This window comes from Chelonoidis abingdonii, chromosome 2 (assembly GCF_003597395.2).
Source record: "Chelonoidis abingdonii isolate Lonesome George chromosome 2, CheloAbing_2.0, whole genome shotgun sequence".
Classification (NCBI taxonomy): domain Eukaryota; kingdom Metazoa; phylum Chordata; order Testudines; family Testudinidae; genus Chelonoidis; species Chelonoidis abingdonii.
In genome coordinates this window covers 30,013,048-30,027,247 of record NC_133770.1, presented here as the reverse complement: position 1 = coordinate 30,027,247, position 14,200 = coordinate 30,013,048, and the positions used below count along the sequence as shown (strand labels likewise).

The following is a 14,200-nucleotide window of genomic DNA, read 5'->3' as shown; positions in this document are numbered from 1 at the left end:
ATCTTCACAATTGTTCTTTGCCATAATACTAATTGCTGGCAATATTGCTTGTACTAATCATGGAAGACAGCACAAATACTACTGTAATGTTAGTTCAGCAAAGGCAAAATCGTAAAGGTTTGACAGCAAGCACTATACTGTCCAGTACTTGAAAGAAACAATTTTTTGTAACAGAAATAATCAGTTCTCGCTTGTATAGTGCATTTCATAATGCATAGATTATAAATTGCTTTGGAAAGGAAAATCAATTGCCTTATTTCATAGATGGAGAAACTGAGGAACAGATGTGAAATTACTTGCTCCAAATCATACAGCAGTGCCTGTGGCAGAGCAGAAAAGGGAAATCAGGTCTAGCCATTAGACAACCATGCTGCTTAGAGACCTACAGGCACACAGTTTTTACCACTTTCAAAGTTTCTTTAAAAATCAACCAGCCCCACTCTCTTATAGGCCCTGATCAAAAGCCCACTGAAATCAATTGGAGTCACTCCACTGACTGCAACAGTCTTTCGATCAGGCCCATAACCAGCTAACTCTTCACAGCGAAGGAATGTGATCCTTTTCATAGCTATTGAAAGTGTTGCTTCATGGTTGACAATAAATAGCCCTCTCTAATAAGTGCGTCAGCATCCTTTTCCAATGAAATACCTAATTTTCATGGATTAGGGGCTCTGTCTCAGTTGTTTCATTCACATTTAGGTAAGCTAATAAATAGTCAAGATGAGAATCCAGGCCGCTTGTTCTTAGTATAACTAAACAGAAACTTCTGCATTGCTAAGTGGAATATGCTTATGACCCTTGTTCACCAGATTCAAAAGACTTAAGATATGATTATCGTTACTTAACCCCCAATTTATCCTTGAATCACTGTTCACACTGGCTCCAGAAGAAGTGGTCGTAGGCAGCTCTAAACATTAGGTATATTATAGGCTTCAGAAGTAATGTTTCAGAAGGATGTAATATTAGTCCTTAACACATTTTCATAAAATCCAGTTGAAAGGAGCAGCAGGTAAAAGTCTCCATTACACAGATATATAAAGGGAGGCACAAACACTGTGTCTAGCTCAAGGTTTCTCTTCAACTCAGCATTAGAAGTAGGAAGAGAAACCAGAGTTCTAGTCTCAAGTGTTAGGTACTAAAGAACATTCCCTCTGGATTATCGTTAGGCTTGGCAGGATTTGATTTGAACTGTTAGTCCTCCATCTAACATCTATTTCACCTGACACATTGGAACAGATGAAAAAATATATCCATTGGTAACAGTCGGCAAGCACGATGTCCCACCTATTTTGCGCCTACAGGAATCCAGCCCCATAGTGGCGCAGGTAACTCTCTGCAGCCCCACTGTTGTGGTCCCAGCTAGGACTGTGGGGGCCATCCCCAGCCAAGGACCATGCAGCAAGGGGGTGGCCTCCCCCAGGAGCTTCTGCTCTGCACTGCCAAGACGACAGCTTTTTGCACACCTCACAGCTGCAGGGATCTAGTATCATCAGTCCTGTAGCCACAGGTAGCCCCCCTGTAACTGCAGTGTGAAACTGGAAATGTATTTGAATAAAATAATAAATAAAAAAAAGATTAAAAATAAAAATTGATATTAACGGAATTTCAAATAAATAATAATAATCAAATTCTTCCAGGTCTAACTACAGAGAATTTAATTTTTCAACTCAGGTTCTCTTTCTGCACAAGTAAATCGCAACAGAAGGGTTTATATTTTTGACAGCTAAAGCTTTTGGCACATTAATGAGGTAATAGCAACACATTCAGAGTTGGTTTATACTAAAATAAGAAGGCAGCTTAACTAAAGTCCAATGAATTCACAGGCCTCTCCAAGCAAACAGTTACAAAACAATTTAGACCAGGTTAGAAACACTGTAACTAATAGAAAACAAACAAGCACTCACTTTTTAATTTCTCGGAGGAGCATTCGAATGAGGATACCCTGCAGTGGCTCAATCATTAATTTCCTCCACATATCAAGTGCTAGCTGTAAAGATACACACATCACAGAAAACTTATCCCATAGTAAACGCAGTTTAAAAATCAACAAACTGAAGAGAGATTTGGGCAGGAATTAACATCCTTCCCAATGTTTGTTTCCATTTTCAATTCTTTTGTTTGACAAATCCCAGATCTGCTTTATCAACAATATTTACACAGATACACACCTACATGTGTTTCTCCCACCTCCAGGTTGTACCTTATTTAATTTTGCTTTTCAGATAAGGAACCGACAAGTCCTCTATACAACTTTTTAACCTAATATTCCAAGGTGCTCAATACTCCCACTGAAAGTCAAGCTATATATTTTTAGATTGCATACATTTTTTAATTGTAAAAATCAACATTTAAAAGAACACAATTGAATTATATGTACACTTTATGGTTACCTCTTACATCTACTTTCAGAGGTACTTACCTCTCCTATTTCCATCAGTGGTTCACTTATATCCACACCTCCATAGCCATACTGAAGATCAGCTTCAGTTAATTTGTTCTTCTTAATAAACTGTGTGTTGAGGTACCTACGGAAACAAAAGCATTCTAATCAACCCCCAGAGCATAAAACTGAGTGAGATGTGCTAAATACTTCAATAACCTTTGTAACCACACAATGTCTTTAGCTTAGCGGAAGGTGAGAAAGCAGGTGACTTTGAAAGCGATTATTAAATAGATAAGACCTTTTCTAGAAAACAAAGACCGCTGGACCTCCCTGAATTAATTTGAACTACAACATTAAAAGAAAAAAAGAAGTAAATGTTTTTTTAAAATTGCTAGTGATGGAAAATTGCCACAACCCTTGCCAAGTTATTTCAATGTCACAAAGTGAAAGTTTAAAGGCAGAAGGGACCCATCAGACCAGGTCTGTACAGCATATGGCCCGCGGCGGCGGGTGAGGGAGGGAGGGGGGGTGAGGAGGCGAGCGAGCAGGTGGGCAGTGGTGGGGAGGCAGGCAGCTGGCCCCAGCTCACTGCTGCTCTGCCTCTGCCTCCTCCTCCCAGAACTTTCTGCCCTGCTTCTCCTTGACCCCTGCTTCCCATGAATCAGCTGTTTGCGTGGGAAGCCTAGGAGGGCTGAGAAGCGGTACAGAAGCTTTGTGCTCAGGCCCTGGGAGGCGGAGGTGGAATGCAGATGAGCTGGGGCGGGGAGCAGTTCCCAGGTTACCTGCTGCGGCACGGGTGGCCCTCCACCCCAGCTGACCTCCACCTCCGTCTCCCTGGGCCTGAGCGCCACACCGCTTCTCTGCCCTCCCAGGCTTCCCGCGTGAACAGCTGATTCATGGGAAGCAGGCGGGCTGCGAGCTCGGCCTGACCCGGTGCTCCAGGTGCTGCATGGCAATGGCATGGCCTGGCGGCAGCCGAGCACAACAATAGCACCGCCAGCCACCTCCAGGCAACGCGGTAAAGGGGCAGGGAGGGGGGGTTGGATAGAGGGCAGGGGAGTTCGGGGCGGTGGTCAGGGGTGGGGGAGTTGATAGGGGTAGGGGCGGTCAGAGGGTGGGGAACAGGGTGGTTGAATAGGGGCAAGGGTCCCGGGAGGGAGGCTGTCAGGAAGGAGGGGGAGGTTGGATGGGGGCAGTCAGGGGCAGGACTCCCAGGGGGCCATCAGGAATGAGAGGAGAGGTTGGATGGGGCAGTGGGGAGCAGTCAAGGGACAGGGAAGGGGGTGGATGGGGCACAGGTCCGGGGGGGGGCGTCAAGGAATACGGGGGGTTGGATGGGGCAGAGTTCCACGGGGGTTAGGGGGGAGACCATGACCCCCTTGTGGGGTAAGGAGGGAACCACTTGTTTAGATTTGGGCAGCTCATCACTGGCTGAGGAGGCGAGCGGGTGATCAGTGGCAGAGGGCGAGTACGCGAGCCGGGGGAGGGGGGTGTTAAGAAGGCGAGCCACGAGTCAGTGGCTGACCTGTTCTACTCATCTGGTCTGGCTCCCTTCCCTTCCCAGGGTTGCAGCTGTCTGGAGATGCTGCCTTCCATGCCTTCCTCATCCACACCTCATTCATTCAACAGGGCAACTGATTACAAAGTGGGGGGAAGATCTTATTCTACTTCTAGCAAAAAGACGTTTTTCTTTTACCTTATTTATACTACCTTAGGTGCCCACTATAACCATATTAGCGAGGTTCAGTACTGCTGTTTCCGCAGGGCGGCCCGTGGGGAAGGAGGGTTTGTTGGGGGGGGGGGGGGGGGGGGTTGTTTTCGCAGGGCGGGCAGTGCTGTGGGGGTTCAGCGGCGCTGGGGGGAGAGGGTTTGGTGGGGCCCGGTGGATTTCAGCCCTCAGCTGTTTTCTGTGGAGTAATATGGCCATCGCCACTTTACAAGTTGTGCAGGTCTGCATCAGACTATCTAATCTGATCTTTTGCATATTACAGGCCACCATCATCCCCCAGCACCTATATACTAAACCCAACAATCAAAATTAGACCAAAGTATTATAGCCCATAGGAAACTAAACTATTATGTGTCACAAGCAGAGGGACAGGAGAGATCAAGATGCATCAATATCCAGGAATTCATAAAGAGAGATATACCCAGATAATCCTGGCAAGTGACCTGCACTTCATGCTGCAGTAGGGACCAGATGTCCCGTTTTAAAGGGACAGTCTCATTTTTTGGGACTTTCTTATGTAGGCACCTATTACCCTCCACCCCCGTCCCATTTTTTCACAGTTGCTATCTGGTCACCCTATGCTGCAGAGGAAGGTAAAAAACCTCCAAAGTCATTGCCAATTTTATCAGGGGGGGAGCATTCCTTCCTAACCTCACATATGGTAATCAGTTAGGCCCTGATCTTGTGAGCAAGAATCAGCCAGCGAAGCATGCTCGGTACCCCCTCAGAGCACTGGTCCACCCCATCCAGTGTACGATCTCCAGCCTTTTGCCTCAGACGAAGGCCAGCAGAAACCACACCCAGGACACACTGGAGGGGATACATCAACTCATCTAGATATTTGCCTTGTTTTACAGCAGGCTACATAAAAAGTATTAGCAAAGTCAGTAAAAATTAAAATTCATACACACAATTACTTGTTTATACTGCTCTATATACATACTATACAACAAAATATTTATATTCCCGTTAATTTATTTTATAATTATATGGTTATGTCTGATTTTGTAAGAAAATAGTTTTAAAATGAGGTGAAACTTGGGGTATACAAGACAAATCAGACTCCTGAAAAGGGTACAGTAGTCTGGAAAGGTTGAGAATCACTGGGCTAACCAAACCAATCTCTTCCATTCTCCTCTCCTAAAATAGAACCTACATTCTCCTGATCATTCTCGTAGCTATTCTCTGCACCTGTTCCAGTCTGAATTATCTTTCTTAAAGATGGGTGACCAGAATTGTACATAGTATTCCACATGAGATCTTAACAGTGCCCTATACAATGGCATTAATATTTCATCTCTGTTGGAAATTCCTCACCTGATACATACTAGGATCGCATTTGACTTTTTCACAGCTCCATCACACTGGTAGCTCATCATCATCCTATGATCAATCCACACACCCTGGTCTCTCTCTTCCTCTATCATTTCTAACTGAGGAGACCACAGCTTGTAAAACAGAACTTATTATTAGACCCTAGTGCATGACCTTGCACTTTTTACCATTGACTTTAATCCCATCATTCCTGTCCTCAAGGTCTGCCAGATATTTCTGTATAATACTTTGATCCTCCTCTGTATTGATAACGCCCAACTTTGTATCAGCCAATTTCACTGGCACACTCCTACGTTTTGTGCCAAGGGTCAATAATAAAAATATTGAGCAAGACTAATCCCAAGAAAGATTTTGAGGAACTCCTCTAGTAACCTCCCTCCAATCTGAAACCCTCCACTACTAACCTCCCTCTACTTTTCAGCACCACCCCTTGCCTTCTCTCCATCACCCAGTTCCATACGTACCTATAGTTATTGTGCTAGTCCCCACTTCTCTAATTTAACTAAAAAATTGCTATTTGGTACCATGTCAAATGCTTTATTAAAGTCCAAGTATATTATTGCATTTTCCTTCAAAAAAAATTAATTATTTTCTCAAAGAAGGAAATCAGGTTAGTCTGGCACAATCTACCCTTGGTAAACCCATGTTCCCATGGTGCATTACATTCCCTTTGCCGTTTACCTCCATAAGTTTTTTCTTTTTCTTTTATCATGTGTTCCACAGTCTTCCATACTACTTAGGTTAGACTAATATCTATAACTAGTTATAACTTGTTATAACTTGTAACTGCTCAGATAACTCCTCCCTTTCTTAAAACACTGGAGAATAGGTAACATCAGACCTATCACAGAGTACTATTCTTGAATAGTTGAATTAAAAATCCTTGCTACTAACTAGCAATCTCATGTGCATATGGTTAATAACCCTCACAGTTAAAAATGTATGCCTTATTTCTAGCCTGAATTTGTCAAATGTCCAACTTCCAAAATATTGGAGCTTGTTATACTTTTGTCTGCTGGATTGAAGAGCTCATTACCCAAGTTTTGTTCACCATTTAGGTACTTATCTTGGTTAACAAACAGACTGAGCTTCTGGATTCTTTCACTGTAAGGCAGTGGTTCTCAAACTTTTATACTGGTGACTCCTTTCACATAGCAAGCCTCTGAGTGCGATTCCCTCCTCCCCATATAAGACACTTTAATATATTTAAAACCATTATAAATGCAGGAGGTAAAGTGGGGTTTGCGGTGGAGGCTGACAGCTTGTGACCCCCCATGTAATAACCTTGTAACCCCCTGAGGGGTCCCAACCCCCAGTTTGAGAACCCCTGCTATAAGGCATGTTGTCCTATCTTTTAATAATTCTTGTGGCTCTTCTCTGAACCCTCTTCAATTTATCAACATCTTTCTTGATTTTACAACACCGAACCTGGAGATAGTATTCCAGTAGCAGTCAGACCAGTGCCAAATACAGAGATAACACAACCTCCCTACTCTTAATTCCAGATTCAACTCTCAACATGTGTAAGGCTTGCATTAGTCCTTTCGGCCACAGCATCATACTGGAATGCCATAAAGAATTCTGATAACGCAAAATGAGAATGAACTTTTTAATATTTGTTTTAATATCACACGATCATATCCCGTTAGCTGCTAGATATTAATGACTTTTATACAGCATATGAAACAATTGCTTGATTTATTATTTCAGTCAGTAATTACAAGATACCGGTATTAATTGGATCTGATCTGTTCCAAAAGACACTGTTTTGACATTTATGACTATAATTCTCAGCACAGTGTATACAGTTTTATAACTTCTAAGTGATGGACAAATATTAGAGCATCAACTTTTAAAATTATATGTTGTAAACCGAAGTCCTTACCCGATTCTTGGATAATTTATTTTTTTTAAATCTAAGGCCAGGTCTACACTGTGTGTGTGGGGCCAGGGGCGGGGGTGGGGGTGGGAGGGGGAATTAACCTAAGATACGCAACTTCAGCTGAAACAATAGTATAGTTGAAGTCAACGTATCTTAGGTTGACTTCCCTAGAGTACTCACGGCGCAAGGTCGACTGCCGCCACTCCCCCGTCGACTCCGCTTCTGCCTCTTGCCACAGTGGAGTGCAGGAGTCGACAGCCAAGCAACTGGGGATCGATTTATCATGTCTACACTAGATGTAATAAATCAATCCCTGATTGATCGAGCACTGCCTGCCGATTCGGCAGATAGTGTAGACGTACTCAAGTTTACTTCTCACTATCTGTGCTCTTTTTTTATTTACCTCTGGTAACATTTACTTTGCTTGATTTCAGATTCCTCAGGTATAGTGAAGTGTGATGATGTGTGTAACAGTCATCTTTTGTCCAACATTTACACAGAAAATTAGCATTCATCAAAAACTCTATAAAGGAAAAGACAGCATTCAGAACACCTCAACTAGAAATACCCTTCCTATTTAGAAACATTTAAACCTGTACTTGAAAGCTTCCTGACCCAAATAATATACGGCATATTCTGGATATCTCAAACTTGAACGTAGGTAACATGAACACAATGGATGACTGTATCCTAGAAAATAGTGACTGTAAAAAGCATTTGGAGGTCATGGTTAAGGCTACGTTTATGTTATGGAATCCGTGACTGCCAAACACTCCATGACATTCTCTGCTTCAACTACATGGGCTGCAGGAATCTTCAGCTCGTAGCCAGAGGGGCCGTGGCAGGACTCCAGTGACAGATAACAGCAACAACAAGCGACAGGGGACCCCCTGCAAGATTCCAGCGACAGGTGACAGACTCCTGAGGGGGCCCTCCTCAGGGTTCCAGTGATGGGAGACAGCCTCAGGGATGCCTCGGGTGAGCGACTGGAAGTGTCCCATTTTCTCTTTGGGAAATATGGTCACTCTGCAGCTCCCAGCCACCATGAGTGGAGGGAGGGGCCCCTGCAGCTTCCAGCTGCCATGGGCAGAGGGGAAACCCCTCATATCCCCTGCCACTGTGGTGGTTGGGAGACCATGGAGCCTCAGCAGCAAAAGTCACAGACAGGTCGCAGAGCTTCTGTGAATTTTTATTGCCCATGACTCATCTGTGACTTTTACTAAAAATAACCATGACCAAATCTTAACCTCAGTCATGGTAGATAACCAACAGAGCATGAGCTCATAGTGCAATGAAATGGCTGAAAGGGCTCTAACATGGTCATTGAATGTAGCAGATGGGGGACAGAGTAGGAATAGGGAGCTGGCATTACCTCTTATGTATAGCATTAGCAAGACTTACTGAAATACACCACCCACTTCTGGAATTCACAATTCAAAAAGGATGTTAAACTGGAAAGACTTCTGAAAAGTGCTACAAGGATGATTCAAGGTCTGACGGATTCTCCATCACTTGAAGTCTTTTAAATGAAGATTGGAGATCTAAGACACATGCTTTACCTCAACCAGGAGTTATGGTCTTAATGTAGAAATTATTGAATGAAAATTCTCTGGCCTGTGTTGTGCAAAAGGTCAGCCAGAAGGAATGATGATGATAGTTTTGTCTTAAAAAATCTGTGACTGCCCCTTGTCTCACAGGCTTTTGTTTTTCCTAGTTGAATATTTTACTTAGATCAGTTCTTACAAAAAGACTGGACATTTGAGAAATTGAGACAATACAAAACTTCAACCATCAGATTTCTATTAATTATTCCAATTATACCACTACCTCGGATCCAAACCAGACTGAGAAGAAATAAAGCAGCCAACATCTTTGAATCTGTGTTGATAAAGGGATGAATTGCAAAGTTGGACTGATTCTGAGATCAATAAGTTGCAACATAAGAAATAAAAAGGGGAAGTAGAGTTTCAAGGTACCACAGAAAATGATTCCTTAAAAATACCAACACAACCACTGTCTCACCACTTAAAAAGTAGTTCCAGTGGAAAATAAATTGCCCTCTTCTAAGACAATCACTGACCAAAAAAAACCCAAAAACAAACAAAACAAAAAAAACTCCACATACATACGCCAGCTCAAACCAGATACACCAATGCTTTAGAGGACATGGGGCAAGTTTGACAACCACTTACAATCACATACAAATACATAGTTATTTTTAAAAAAAGAGAGTTAAAATGGAGTCATTTCACTTACAGCTTCTCAGTGCTTCAAAGTCTGTGTTGTGTAAATAGCACGGAACTAGGAGGTGGGTGGCGGGGTTAACCTTGCTTCTTCTTTTTTTTTTTTTAAATATATAAATACTTCTGTTAGCCTCAGGTTATGTAATCTGTTTAATGAAATTTATAGGCCAAAGTTGACCAGATACTATCCCTTTAAACAGAAGCAAGGCCTCCTGAGGGATTAATTGTGCTTTATGTTATGGGATTTGCTCATTATTAATAGCAGAGAATCCTGTGGCACCTTATAGACTAACAGACGTTTTGGAGCGTGAGCTTTCGTGGGTGAATACCCACTTCGTCAGACGCAGGTGCCACAGGATTCTCTGCTGCTTTTACAGATCCAGACTAACACGGCTACCCCTCTGATACTCATTATTAATGTAGATCCAAAGTGTCAGAATTTAACTTTATTACTCTTCAACCTAAAACTGTATATACATTTAGCTCAAATATGTGCAGACATAAATTAGCGCCATTCTTTTTAGGAAGTAGGGGGATCACAAAGACATGTGGGAAGATGGAGAGAAGGAGAGAAGTGGGAAGAATGTACCAAGTGGATATCACTTTAAACACCTGAGACTCATAATTTTGCTTTATGATGCTAACCGTTGTATGCTTAATGTTCACTTAACAATAGTACATGATCTTGCCAATTTGTAATTACATGCAATTGGATCATGAAGAACTATACATATTCAAGTTCTTTGATTGTTTTGCAAGCACATTTGGAAATCTACATATCTAACTGTTGTATCCATCGCTAATGAATGTGTTTTAACAGATTCTTTGTAAGTATTGCTATCTCAGCTGATTTATCCAATTCATCATCTGGAGTTTGTTTTATCTGCTCATTCCCGCCTTATTGCCTAAAGAGAAGTAAAATGGTAATAAAAAAGCTTGACGTAACAGAATTGCCAGGATAGGAACATGTTCGACTGTCTCAATCCCCTAGCCCAGGGGTAGGCAACCTATGGCACGGGTGCTGAAGGCGGCACGCAAGCTGATTTTCAGTGGCACTCACACTGCCTGGGTCTGGGGGGCTCTGCATTTTAGTTTAATTTTAAATGAAGCTTCTTAAACATTTTAAAAGCTTTATTTACTTTACAAACAACAGTAGTTTAGTTATATATTATAGACTTATAGAAAGAGACCTTCTAAAAATGTTAACGTATTACTGGCACGCAAAACCTTAAATTACAGCAAATAAATGAAGATTTGGCACACCACTTCTGAAAGGTTGCTGATCCCTGCCCTAGCTCTTGCCTCCCTTCTTTCTATCCATCCATCAGTGAGCCACAACACGACACCACCACCTGTTGTGTAAATTCTACAGGACAGATATGAGTCTTTATTTGTTTCTGTGACATGCTTAGTATCTTTTTGTGCACTTGAATATAGTAAATAAAGAATTTCACATAATGTTAAAAAAATGTTGCATACTCCTAAATTGTAGTTATACTCTGAGCAGCAACTCTAAAAAATGGATTATAGGATTATAAATTTTGTTTCATGATCTGACTAGCCCTCTGCCTAGTCAAGAATTGCTAATTTTCAGATGTTGAAGTGATTGATAGGAGTACATAAAGATACACAATTTTCTTCCTACACTAGTTAGTGACTGTAGAACATTTAGTAAAATTGCAATCCTACATTGACATTTGCCTGTATTGTGGAAGGATGCCATTGGATTTTTATTCTTGTGTTAAATGAGATGGATGCTTTACATAGAGCAATAGAGATAGTTTATACCAATAAACTATTTGAGACTTAACTACTTAAGTCCCATGTATTCCAGTTCGTGTGTTAAAAGAAATCCTCACAGCTCCTAACTGCTAGCCCTGTAAATTAGGCCTGGGCTCTGAGGGCTTGGCTACACTGGAGAGTTGCAGCACTGGTGGTGGGTTTACAGTGCTGCAACTTAGTAACCGTCCACACCTGCAAGGCACATCCAGCGCTGCAATTCCCTGGCTGCAGCGCTGGCTGTACACCTGGTCTGCTTGGGGTATGACGATTGCAGCACTGGTGATGCAGTGCTGCTCGTCAAGTGTGGCCACCAAAAGCGCTGTAATTGGCCTCCAGGGTATTAGGAGGTATCCCAGAATACCTGTACAGCCACTCTGCTCATCAGTTCGCACTCTACTGCCCTGGCCTCAAGTGATCTGCCCTTTAAATGCCCCGGGAATTTTAAAAATCCCCTTCCTGGTTGCTCAGCCAGGTGTGGAGTGCAATCAATCAGTGACCATGCCTCCACGCTCCAAACGAGCCCCAGCATGGAGCAATGGCGAGTTGATGGACCTCATCAGTGTTTTTGGTGAGGAAGCTGTGCAGGAATTATGATACCTATGGGCAGATATCAAGGGCCATGATGGGAAAGGGGCCATGACCGGGACGGTGCAGTGCAGGGTTAAAGTAAAGGAGCTGCGGAGTGCCTATTGCAAAGCCCGAGAGGGAAACCGCCGCTCAGGTGCTGCCCCACGACCTGCCGTTTTTACAAGGAGCTGGACGCGATACTTGGGGTGACCCCACTGCCAATCCGAGGACCACGATGGACAGTTCAGAGCAGAGAGAGGAGAGGGAGGGGGGAGGGGGGGAGGAAACCGAGAGTGAGGGTACTGGGGTGGGGGAGACACCCGGAGTCCCAGGAGGCATGCAGCCAGGAGCTCTTCTCAAGCCAGGAGGAAGCTAGCCAGTCGCAGCAGCTGGAACTTGTTGGTGAAGAAGAAGCAGAGGAGCGGGTTCCCGGTAAGCAGCTTTTATTTTTTCAGGATGGAAATGTTTCGGGAGAGGAGGGGGGTTATGGCTGCATGCATGCATGCCTAGATGTGGAATAGCCCATTGATGTGGTCTATCACAGTCGCGGTAATCGGCCTCTGTAATCTCTTCAAAAGTTTCTGCCAGAGCGTGGGCAATGCGCTTGCGCAAGTTTATAGGGAGAGCCACTGTGGTCCTTGTCCCAGTCAGGCTAACGCATCCGCGCCACTGTGCTGCGAGGGGTGGGGGGACCATTGCTGCACACAGGCAAGCTGCATAGGGGCCAGGGCGGAATCCGCATTGCTGTAGAAGACCCTCCCTTGCTTCCCAGGTAACCCGCAGCAGTGAGATATCTTCCAGGATTAACTCCTGTGGAAAATGTAGGGATAGTGTTCAGTGCAGGTCCCCCCGCAGCTCTCTGCTTTCCCCAATGCACAGAAACCCCAGTGCAGCCCTGAACCAATCAGTTCCCTTCCCCAGGTGAGCAGCCAGTGAGATGATCTTCCAGGATTAACTCCTGTGGAAAATGCAGGGATAGTTCAGTGCAGGTCCCCCTGCAGCAGCTCTCTGCTTTCTCTGCATTTCCCCCAGACACCCTGACCCAGTGCAGCCCCTTGAAACCAAGGATCAGTTCCCTGGTGAGCTGCACGGCAGCAGCGGATATCTTCCAGGATTAATTAACTCCTGCACTCATTCCCCCTACTCACCATGTCTTCGCTGCTGTGGGCTCTCTGTGCTGTGTTTGGTATGTGGGAAATTATGCTAAAGTGAGACTGTGAACTCCTTCACTGTGATTATAACACAATGCTGCCTTTCTGTTAAATGTTTCAATTTTTGTCTTTTTTCTAATAACAGTGTCCTTGACTACTGCTACTGGACTGGCCTTATCACAGACTGCTGAAAAGCTACAAAACCTGAGGAAAAAGCCACGAAAAAGCAAAGAAGATATGGTGAAAAGCAGTTATGAATCAGTCTGCCAGAGAGAGTAAGAAACTGCAGGACTGGAGAGAGAAAATGCAGCACTGGAGGGAAAGAGAAAGCAGGAGAAAGGAATTGGCTAAGAAGAAAAGCACAAAGCAGCTGATAAGCCTCCTGGCACGCCAAACGGACTGTATCCAGTCACTCGTAGCCATGCAGGCAGAGCACTACCGTGCTGCCCCCCCCCCAGTCCCACAAAGCTCTCTCCCTTGTGCCCCAATGTCAGCTCAAAACCCCTTCTCCAGCATCCAGGTTCTTACCACCACCAGCTGCCCCCAACACCTGTACGTCACCTACCAGCCCTGAGAACTACGACCTTACCCTCTGCACTCAACCCCCATCACCATGCAGCATTTTCATCCTGAAGTGCAGCAGTCATTGCACAGCACTCCAGGCAGGACATATTCAAACCTCTGACTGTACAGTTCACCACCCTACCCCCTGCCCTTTTACTTACTTTTTTCTTTTCAATAAATGATTTCTTGGCTTTTTAAAAACAGTTTTTATTATTGCAGAAAGTGAAAGATACCGTACCCAGGGAAAAAACAGGCACTGCAAATCATTTAGTAAACCTACTAACATTGTAACCACTTGCACTTCACTCCCGTGCAAGGCACCAAACATTACTGTTGCTTTCAGCCTCAAATTCCTCCCTCAAGGCATCCCTAATCCTTGTAGCCCTGTGCTGGGCCTCTCTAGTAGCCCTGCTCTCTGGCTGTGCAAATTCAGCCTCCAGGCATTGAACCTCGGAGGTCCATTCCTGACTGAATGTTTCACCCTTCCCTTCACAAATATTATGGAGGGTACAGCACGCGATATAACCGCAGGGATGCTGCTTTTCCCCCAAGTCTAGCTTCCCA

At 44.0% G+C, this 14,200-nt stretch overlaps 1 protein-coding gene across 6 annotated transcripts in view; it reads right to left on the bottom strand.

The window, feature by feature from the left end:
- CUL2 (cullin 2) overlaps positions 1–14,200 on the bottom strand; it is a 138,187-nt gene that overhangs the window by 70,064 nt on the left and 53,923 nt on the right. For all 6 annotated transcript variants that reach the window (XM_032795313.2, XM_032795317.2, XM_032795316.2 and 3 more), the window contains exons 5-6: positions 2,420–2,525; positions 1,905–1,987 (exon numbers count right to left, since the gene is read on the bottom strand). In XM_032795313.2, coding sequence (XP_032651204.1) covers positions 1,905–1,987; positions 2,420–2,525 — 189 coding nt within the window. The remainder of the gene's footprint in view (positions 1–1,904; positions 1,988–2,419; positions 2,526–14,200) is intronic.